The sequence below is a fragment of the Neophocaena asiaeorientalis genome, unplaced genomic scaffold (assembly GCF_003031525.2).
Source record: "Neophocaena asiaeorientalis asiaeorientalis breed wild unplaced genomic scaffold, Neophocaena_asiaeorientalis_V1.1 scaffold268, whole genome shotgun sequence".
Taxonomy (NCBI): Eukaryota; Metazoa; Chordata; class Mammalia; order Artiodactyla; family Phocoenidae; genus Neophocaena; species Neophocaena asiaeorientalis.
The window spans coordinates 3,282,081-3,292,949 of record NW_020173979.1 but is presented as its reverse complement, the minus strand read 5'-3'; the positions used below and the strand labels follow the sequence as shown (position 1 = coordinate 3,292,949).

Below are 10,869 nucleotides of genomic sequence, written 5' to 3'. Positions count from 1 at the left end.
CAGAATAACTGAGGCAGAAGAACGGATAAGTGACCTGGAAGATAAAATAGTGGAAATAACTACCGCAGAGCATAATAAAGAAAAAAGAATGAAAAGAATTGAGGACAGTCTCAGAGACCTCTGGGACAACATTAAATGCACCACATTCGAATTATAGGGGTCCCAGAAGAAGAAGAGAAAAAGAAAGTGTCTGAGAAAATATTTTAAGAGATTATAGTTGAAAACTTCCCTAACATGGGAAAGGAAATAGTCAATCAAGTCCAGGGAGCACAGAGTGTCCCATACAGGATAAATCCAACAAGAAACACACCAAGACACATATTAATCAAACTATCAAAAATTAAATACAAAGAAAAAATATTAAAAGCAGCAAGGGAAAAGCAACAAATAACATACAAGGGAATCCCCATAAGGTTAACAGCTGATCTTTCAGCAGAAACTCTGCAAGCCAGAAGGGAGTGGCAGGACATATTTAAAGTGATGAAAGGGGAAAACCTACAACCAAGATTACTCTACCCAGCAAGGATCTCATTCAGATTCGATGGAGAAATTAAAACCTTTACAGACAAGCAAAAGTTAAGAGAATTCAGCACCACCAAACCAGCTTTACAACAAATGCTAAAGGAATTTCTCTAGGCAGGAAACACAAGAGAAGGAAGAGACCTACAAAAACGAACCCAAAACAATTAAGAAAATGGTAATAGGAACAGACATATCGATAATTACCTTAAATGTAAATGGATTAAATGCTTTAACCAAACGACAGAGACTGGCTGAATGGATACAAAAACAAGACCCATATATACACTGTCTACAAGAGACCCACTTCAGACGTTGGGACAATACAGACTGAAAGTGAGAGGATGGAAAAAGATACTCCATACAAATGAATATCAAAAGAAAGTTTGAGGGGCTTCCCTGGTGGCGCAGTGGTTGAGAATCTGCCTGCCGATGCAGGGGATTCAAGCATAACACATACATATGGAATCTAAAAAAAAAAATGGTTCTGATGAACCTAGGCACAGGACAGGAATAGAGATGCAGATGTAGAGAATGGACTTGAGGACACAGGGAGGGTGAAGGGTAAGCTGGGATGAAGTGAGAGAGTAGCACTGACGTATATACACAACCAAATGTAAAATAGATAGGTAGTGGGAAGCAGCTGCCTCGCACAGGGACATCAGCTTGGTGCTTTGTGACCACCTAGAGGGGTGGGATACAGACGGTGGGAGGCAGGCACAAGAGGGAGGGGATATGGGGATATATGTATACATACAGCTGATTCACTTTGTTGTACAGCAGAAAGTAAAACAACATTGTAAAGCAATTATACTCTAATAAAGATGTTTAAAAAATTAATTAATTAATTAAAAATAAATGCTGGTATACTCACAAAGGAAGAAAAAAAAGAAATTGACATTAAAAAATAGGACCTTGTACAACAGCACCAAAAAAAATATGAGATAAGAATAATTCTAACAAGATATATGCTGAATCTGTATGCTGAAAACTAAAAAAGAACACTAAGGAAAGATGTCAAAGACCTAAATGAATGGAGAAGATGTACTGTGTTCACGGAAAGGAAGGCTCAATATTGTTCAAATTCCCTTCTCCCTAACTTGATCCATGGATTCAACTCAATCTCAATCAAAAATCCCAGCAGAGATAGCTAGGGGGAAGCAGCCGCAAGGCACAGGGATATTAGCTAGGTGCTTTGTGACAGCCTGGAGGGGTGGGATAGGGAGAGTGGGAGGGAGGGAGACGCAAGAGGGAAGACATATGGGAACATATGTATATGTATAGCTGATTCACTTTGTTATAAAGCAGAAACTAACACACCATTGTAAAGCAATTATACCCCAATAAAGATGTTTAAAAAAAAAAAAATCCCGGCAGACATTTTTATAGAAATCAACAAGCTGATTCTATGGTGTATATGGAGAGGCAAAGGAACTAGAATAGCCAACACAATTTTGAAAAAAGGAACGAAGTTGGAGGACTCACACTACCTGATTTCAAGACTTACTGTAAAAATGTATTTATCAAGACATTGTAGAACTGGTAAAAGACAGATCAATAGAACAGCCCAGAGAGTCCAGGTACAGACACATATATGTGTGGTCAATTGATTTTGCACAAAGATGCAAAGGCAAGTCAGTGGAGAAAGCACAGTCTTTTCAACAAATGGTGCTAGAAAACTGGACATCCACAGGCAAAACAATAATGATAATAATAGTGAAACTCACCCATACATTATGCATTTAATATAAAACCTAAAATTATAAAACATCTAAACCATATGACCTTGTGTTACGCAAAGATTTCTTAGATAAGCCGCTAAAAGCACGATCCCTAAGAAAAAATGATAAGTTGGACTTCACCAAAATTAACTGCTTCCGCTCTATGCAAGACACTGTTAGGAGAATCAAAAGACAAGCCACAGACTGGGAGCAAACATTTGCAAAATATATAACTGACAAAAGTACTTGTATTCAGAATGTAAAAATAACTGTCACAGTTCAGTAATAAAAAAACAAATCACCCAGTTAAATAAGTGGGTAATAGGTTTAAACAGGTACCTCACCAAAAAAGATATGTAGATAGCAAAAAAACACAGGAAAAGATACTCAACTTTAGTCATTAATGAAATGCAAATAAAGCCACAATGAGCTACCACTTCCTATCCAAATGGCTAAACAGAAAAAATAAAACTGATAATACCAAGTACTGGTGACGATGTGAAGCAACTGGAACTCTCACACATTGTCTTGGATGTAAAATAATACAGACTCTTTTGGGAAAGTTTGGCGGCCTCTCCTAAAGTTAAACATACACTATCATCTGACCCCAAAATCCTACCAGCTATTCTATTTTTTTTTTTTTTTGCAGTACGCGGGCCTCTCACTGTTGTGGCCTCTCCCGTTGTGGAGCACAGGCTCCGGATGCGCAGGCCCAGCGGCCATGGCTCACGGGCCCAGCCGCTCCGCGGCATGTGGGATCTTCCCAGACCGGGGTACGAACCCGTGTCCCCTGCATCGGCAGGCGGACTCTCAACCACTGCGCCACTAGGGAAGCCCCTACCAGCTATTCTCTATTGTCTCTTCTTCCAGTTCTTGGGTGTTTTCTTTCATGGTTTTAGGTTTGTAATCTGAATTCTGCCCCTTTGTTCTTTAGCTTTAATGGCCTTGGATTAGGGTTTCTCAACCTTGGCCCTACTGCCTTTGGAAGCAGATAATTCCTTGTTGCAAGGGATGTCCTACACACCAGGCAGGATGTTAATAGCATCGCTGCCCCTACCCACTAGATGCCGTAGCACCCTCTCCCCAGTTGTGACAACAAAAATGTTTCTAGACACTGCCAAATGTCCCATGGTGAGCAAAAGAGTCCCTGGTTGAGAATCACTGTGTTAGAAGTCCTCATAAAATATCTCAAAAATCTCATTTGTGCCACTTCACCTTCCATTTCCAAGGGCTCGCTTGGATAATATGGTACTTAACCATAATTCAGCACCAGTCAGGTGTTCGTCAAAACGCCTCTGACAGCCCCATTCAAGGCATCATGCAATTGAAAGGATGCACTAGCTTAGAAGTGTGCTTTTCAAGCTTGATGATGTGGTTTTCCAGGACAGAAGATGAGAAACAGCAGTTTAGAAAAGGGTTTGGAGGTTTCTGCTAAAGGCACTGAAAACAGTAAGAACTCTTATACCACTGACAACGGAGGGAGAAAGCAAAAGAACATTCAGAGTAGAGTCACATGGAGCTACTTAGCAAAGGGACACCTGGACCTGCTCATAAGTAACCCCTGAGGACAGGGATGGACCAGCGCTGCTCTGGCTGAGGCCTATAAAGAGAGGCTTTCTACTACATGTCAGAAATTCTGCTTTCTGGTCCAACTGCACATCTTTGGAACAGTCCCTGGACTCGTTTCCCATTTTCTCATCAGAAAAAATGATCTGGCTTTTAACTAAAACTTCTAGGGTCCTTCCAGGAATATAACTCTCTGATGTTATAGAGATCCAAACTATTTAAGAAATAGTTAAATTATGTTTAATGAGTTTTGCCTAGGAAGGCAGGAAAACAAAGAGTTCTGGAAAGATTTCCTTCAAGACTGATCGAATTTGTTTTCAAACTTAGATGATCTAAGAAGTAAGTTACAATTGTCCACTGAGTTTCTCGTGGATGTTAAGTGTACTGTGTGTATGGGGACTGAGGACCAGACCATCAATTCCATTCTCATAGAACACAATTATACATTTATTCTATTTCTATATGTAGACACACACAGTACTAGATTTAGTTAATTACTTGAAACAACAATGAAGAACAAACACGTCCCCATTCAACTAGCTTACGAATAATGATTTTTCCTATATGCATACCTCCTAAATGCTGGAAGGTCATTAGTAACCATGAAAGAGGTCCCATGAGGCATCTCAAGTTTTACCCTCTGTTATTTTTGTACGTTTTCTATGCCTGAGATCACACCATGACTGGCTTTCTCACATTCAGTGGATCATAGGGAGATGGACAGGGTGAACCCTTCCTTGCTCGCCCACGTGGGTCTGTGTATGGTCTTCTTCTCCAGCATCCACATGTGGATTCCTCTGATGCAGCACTGGGCTGGCTAATGCATCTGTGGGTAGTTCAGAGCCTGCTCAACTGGGGGTCCTGCTCATGCCCGCTTCTGTCCTTCACCCCTGCTGGTGTATCCTAACCACCAATCCAAGGGCGTACCCAAGCCTCCCTGCTGGGCTTCGCCAGCAGCCCTCACACAGGTGACCTTTGTGATCAAAGGTCTTCGGACTGTGCAGTAGGCAATGGCAGGACGTGGAATCTTGGGACACCTGCGGGGGGGGTACCATGAAGCAAAGCCCTTCACCGGCCCCCACCAGCAAGAATCTCTAGACCTTACTTTGGAAACTGATAATAATGATAATGGTAAGAATAAGCGAAAGGGCCAGCATGCAGTAAGTGCTTACCAGGTGCCAGGGGCCTGGTTCTGTCATTTAGTCTCTATCCAGAACAGCTTCATGAGTGATCCTGTCATTACCTGCTTTCACAGAGGAGACAGAGGCTCCGTGAGTTGCAGCAGCTTGCCTGAGCTCAGAGTCGGGATTCAAACTCGGGTTTCTCTGACTCCAGGCCCACACAACCACTTCCCTATGATGCCGTCCTAAAAGAACTTGCTTCTCTCTTTACAAGTGGAAAAGACCACCTTCCCCCTTTACTCCCTCTGATAAAAATGTAGTATGTTCTCAAACTTCTTATAACCATGTAACATGCAACTCTCTCCGCATTGACAGCCTCTTACAACAATGGCAAATCTGAGGACAGGGGCTGTGTAAGATTTGCTCATCACTGCCGAATACAGGGGTGACAAACAGTAGGAGCTCTAAAAATATATACTGATTAATTAAGTAACAAAACCCCTGCAGCTAGCTCTGGGAACCGGAAGCAAGCACAAGCCGCCTACACTTTGCCTGGCTCCACCATGAAGCAGGTTAAAGCCAGCAGCTCTGTTCAGTCAGCGAGCCGGAGTCCTGGCAGCAAGAATGCCTCATGGGAGGACAGTGACAGGGTCACAGTCTTAGCAAACGGCAGAAGCCAAAAGGGCAAAGAGGTCAAGCTTTTTCTTTCCATGAAAACTTTTTGAAGAAAAACACCCAGGGAAAAAGAAAAACCTAACAAGTGAATCTGAGTAGAAGCCCAAGTACCAGATCCCACGCACTGCCTCAGAATTCACTGACAGGCTTGAAAACCCTCCTAGAATGCTGCCAACAACAAGAACGTCCACCTTTGTTAAAGGTCGGTGCCGGCCAAGGGCGAGGAACTCCGTGGCGACCCCTCACACCTCCCCGTCCCAGGCACCTCCTCTTTTTTCCACTTTTAAAGTCCCCACAACTCCTTCCCCCACCCACACGTACAAAGGGTGCGTGTACGTGATGGGGTGAGGCGCCAAGAGGAAACTGGAATCCGCGGGGTACTTGTTCTGGGGCAGACACTGGGTGCTTCTCATTTAATGCTCAAAATATCTGAGAGGAATGCACGGTAAACAGCACCGAATCAAACAGCAAACTCCTGCCTCTGACTCACCTCCCTCCGTGATTTGGCCCCTCTCTACCTGTCTGATTTCATCTCGTCCGAATCTCCCAATTGCTTCCTAAGCTCCTACCACACTGATCATTTTTTCAGTTCTTTCCAAGCTCTTTCCCACAGCTCAGGGCCTTTGCATATGCTGTTCCAGCCTCCTGGCATGTTCTTATTACTGGAATGTTCTTTGCACATGCCGTTCCACCCTCCTAGAAACATCCTTCCGGTCTCAGCCTAAATGTCCCATACTGATCTCTCCGTAACTTCTCTAGTTAACCAACCTATTTGCTCTCACAGCATGTACGCAATGGGCAAGTGTTTTTTTATTTGATGTTGTGCTTTTTTTTTTTCTGGTTTCCCTGGCAATTAACAACTCCTTGAGTGTAGGGACCCTATCTATTTTGTTCATTACAGTATCCCTGGCACCTCCTACAGTGCCACACATGTAGATATTCAACAGAACAGTAGCTGAATAACTCACTGTGACAGAAGGCAGCCAGAACTCAGGCAAGAACTCAAAAAATATTGCTGGCTCGGTTCCCGACCACCACAATAAGGCAAACATCTCAATAAAGCAAGTCACGTGAATATCTTGGTTTCCCAGTGCATAGAAAAAATTATCTTTACACTATACTGTAGTCTGTTAAGTGTGCATCAGCATTATGTCTAAAAAAAAAACAACGGTACGTAACTTAAAAAATATTTTATTGCTAAAAAAATGCTCATCATCATCTGAGCGAGTTGTAATCTTTCTGCAAAAGTAACATCAAAGACCACTGATCACAGATCACCGTGACAAACGTAATCATAATGATAAAGTTTGAAATATGCAAGCATTACCAAAATGTGACACAGAGACAGGAAGGGAGCAAATGCTGTTGGAAAAATGGTGCAGAAAGACTTGCTCAACACAGGGTTGCCACAAACCTTCAATTTGTAAAAAAAAAAAAAAGAAAACACAGTATCTGCGAAGTGCATTAAAACAAGGTCTGCCTGTAGCTTGTCCAAAGCCCAGCAGTTCACTTTGAGCCACACAGCCGAGACTTGGAACCAAGTCTGTGCTCCCAGCACTGGGGCTGGGGATGTGCTTAGTATCAGCTTCTCCCTCGTCCCCCACACACATCTCAGCCTACTGGCCCATCTCTCAGCAGGAGGTTCAGGACCAGGATAAGTCAAGGCACTCACCTCAGGCACAAGAGGGAATGCCAAAAAACTCAGTAATCAAGATAAATACAATTTTAAAAACTCAAAATTCATGCCAAAAAAATATTATGAACAAAATTCAAATACAGACCGGGTCAAGTCCTATACTTGCAGGGCTCAGCCTCATCGCCTCACACTAACCCCAGCCCTGTCGGATCCTGCCTATTTTATTTTATTCTATTTCATTTCATTTATTTTTTGCTGCACCACGCATCACGTGGGATCTTAGTTCCCCGACCAGGGATCAAACCCGCGCCCCCTGCACTGGAAGCGCGGAGTCTTAACCTCTGGACGGCCAGGAAAGTCCCCTGCCTCTGTTTTAAATAGCTGATATTCTGTTCATCATGAATATTTTACATGAATTTTTATTTGAAAACACTGCATCAGAATATTATTTATCTTGATTATGGAGTTTTTTGGCACCTCCTTAAATTCTGTGCCCTAGACAAGTTGTCTCATCCCAGCCCTGGCCCTGCTCAGCCAGCCAGTGGCCCCGGTTCCCACAGGCAGCCACCGGAGGGCCCTTGGATACACCAAATGTCATGTCCGTCACAGTCAAGTCTAGGAGCTGGGTTCTGAGGTCCCCGAGCACCACGGAAGCTGTTCACCTGCTGCTCCCATCTGGAGATTGGGAAGCAGCCTTGATTGGTATACCTGCCCCAGGGCTTCTACCCTCCTCATCCCCCTCCTTCCTCCTGAGAGTTTAGGAAAGAAAGTCTGTCCCAGCTTCCTAGTGTCTGGCTCCACAGGGGGAGGTGTGAGCTGCTCTCTGGGACCCAAATGCCCTTCCCTGGGCAGGCTGAGAAATACGCCACCCTTCCCTTGTCTCAGGACCATCTACCTCTTTGCCACCTCCCACTTCCCCTTCCAGCTGGATGGGAAAAGAGGGAGAACAGGTACATAGGTCCAAACTAGGGGGCTGCTGTTCTGGGGGAAGGGAGAGTAGGGCACCCATCCAGCACCCACTGCCCCTCTGGAGATAGCATCTCAAGTTTCCCTGAACTGCCATCCCTTCCTTCCTCCTGCTCTCTCTCAGCGAGGGCTGCTAAGCTGGGGGGATGTACAGGAAGCTGCCTGAGGCCACATGGCGAGGGCCTGCCTGAAACCAAATCCACACAGAGGAAAGCAGAGCCCAAATGATGGGGAAGGGGCTCCTAATGGCACAGTGGGAGGGTGTAGATCCAGACATAGCTGGATGTGAGCTTTTCATGTATACAAGCTCCCCCGAATTCCCTCTGTTTCTGAGGCCAGGTTGAGTTGGGTTTTGATTACTTGCAACTGAGAGGGTCCTAATCCTCCTAGACACCCCTGCTTCCACCCAACACGTATTCACCTCCTTCTTCATCAGCTTGAGCTGCTCCTGGAACCTGGCGTAGTCCCTCTCCTGCTCCAGGCGGATCCGCTTGGCCTCCTCCCGGCGCCGCACAGCATGGTCTTGCTCCATCTTCTCCACTTGCTGCTTTTGCTGACGCTCCAGGTTCTCCAGCTCTGTGTCAAAGAACTTCTTCTTGGCCTGGAAGGAGCAGAAAGGGAAATTCAGGAAAGTCACCTTATACCTGGGAGGGAGATGGGGAAAGCCCAGAGCCCGTGCTCAGACCTGGGTTTGAATCCCAGGTCTACCACCTCTTTGCTGTGTGACCTGGGACAAGTCACTGAACCTCTCTGAGTCTTTTTGCTCATGTACAAAAGGAAGACCAGACCATCTACCTCGCAGGGCTGTTGCCTGGGGCTCAGTAAAGGTTATGGCCCCTCTAGAGATCCTCCTGTGTGACTCAGAGGCGCATCGTGACCTTCGTGCAATGCTGTGTTTATAAGTCAACGCCTAATGAGATCAGGAAACAGGGGAATCGGGCAATTGTTGTGAATTATTCTCCATGCCCAATCATCCTCACTCTGCAACTTCCGCTCAAAGAAAACATGGAAGCAAGAAGCCCTACAGGGACCCATCTTTTCTCACGCTCACATTGATTTCTTGTTCAAAACGCTTGTGCATCTGCTCCAGCTGCAGCTCATGCTTGCTGCTCAGCTGGGTCTGGTTCCGATGCTCTTCTTTCTGGAGCAGCCGAAGTTCTCGGAGTTCCTGGCGCCTGAAGGGTGGAAGGATGTGGACATTTCCGTCAGAAAGTGCCCTCAGTGATCATATAACTCCTAGCTAGGGACACTGAAGGCTGGGGCGTGGAGAGGCGTCACACAAGACTGGGGGAGAGGCAGGACGCGAACTTAGAACTCAGACTTTACTGGACATTTATGGACGGGCAAAACATTAATAATTTTAATATATAAAGGGTGCTTCCGAATCCATAAGAAAAACAGGAATATTCTAATTTTAAAAAGCGGCACAGAACACGGACAGACCTGAAACAAAAGACAAAATCTTTAAATTAGCTCGGAGATACTGAATTACATGGAAAAAAAAAATCTATGAAAAATGCAGCAATTCTTTATGAACAGATAGGGATGGATCCCTGAATGAAAAAAGCAAGGTGTTGAAGAGTGTGGGTCTCTTATGCTACCTACCACCTGGGTGAAAAACAAAAAGGACCCTGTATGTGTGTGCGCATGTGTATGTGTGCGCGCATGTGTATGTGTGCGTTTACTTTCCTATTTAAACACTGAGTGTTTCTGGAAGGATTACACTGTAAAATATTAACACAAGGAGGGGAGCTGGATGGCTGGCAGAAAAGTGAGAGAGGGAAATTTTTCGCTGTTTACCCTCTTTTTCTTGTCGAGATTTGAACCACGATATCACCTATTCAAAATGTAAATACAATAAAAATTTGACCCCAACCACACAGTGTACCTTCATTTGGTAACATACCTATTGTCACTGTGTGTATGTGTGTACACAGAAAAAATACTGGTGGGATAAACCCCACCAATTGTGTTTCTTTCTGGGCAAGTCCATTAAAAATTGATACGTATCATTTATGGAATCAGAAATTAAAATGATGCAGAAAGAACTTGGGCCTCCTGACTGTGAACAGCGTCTGCAGCCTGTACCATGGCCACCCCCGCTGTGGGGCTTTCCTCACAGCTCTGAGTGGAACAGCTGCAGGAGAGGCCTGCACGCTCTCAGGGGTCGGGGGGCCTTATTTGAATCTTAGCTCAGCTCACTTTCCCTTAGGCAGTTGCTCAGTCTGTGCAGGCTCTGTTCCTGCATCTGTAAAATGGGGAGATAATCTTTACCTCTCAGGTTCTTTAAGGTTACATGAGATGATACCTGTAGTGTCTGTCTGGCACATGGCAATCACTCCCCAAGTGGTAACTTCTCGAATGATAACGAGAAGAAGAGGTAAAGGCTGCCCAGTCTCTGGGAAAAGCCAGAAATGCTTTCTAGAGGCACAGAAGAAAGCTTCCTCGGGAGCCTCTGCGTTTGGGAAGAGAGGAGGCAGGAGGTGATTGCTGAGAGCTGACAAAGAGAGGGAGACCCTGACACAAGAGAGACTAAGGCTCAGAGAACAACTGACCAAAAAACGAACAGAGAAGGAGGTAAGCAGCCAGGTTCTGACGTTTCCTCCTTGACCAACCTGAGTTCTCACAAGGGAAAGGCAGGCAGACACAGGCTTAAGAAGGAAAG

The 10,869-nt window shown here is 44.9% G+C and overlaps 1 protein-coding gene across 2 annotated transcripts in view; it reads right to left on the bottom strand.

Moving 5' to 3' along the window:
* The window catches only part of STK10 (serine/threonine kinase 10), a 119,245-nt gene that overhangs the window by 21,930 nt on the left and 86,446 nt on the right, over nt 1-10,869 (bottom strand). For both annotated transcript variants that reach the window (XR_003004263.1, XM_024753344.1), the window contains exons 11-12: nt 9,256-9,379; nt 8,626-8,805 (exon numbers count right to left, since the gene is read on the bottom strand). Coding sequence is in view for 1 of the 2 variants with exons in the window: in XM_024753344.1 (XP_024609112.1) it covers nt 8,626-8,805; nt 9,256-9,379 (304 nt within the window). In the remaining variant the exon portion in view is untranslated. The remainder of the gene's footprint in view (nt 1-8,625; nt 8,806-9,255; nt 9,380-10,869) is intronic.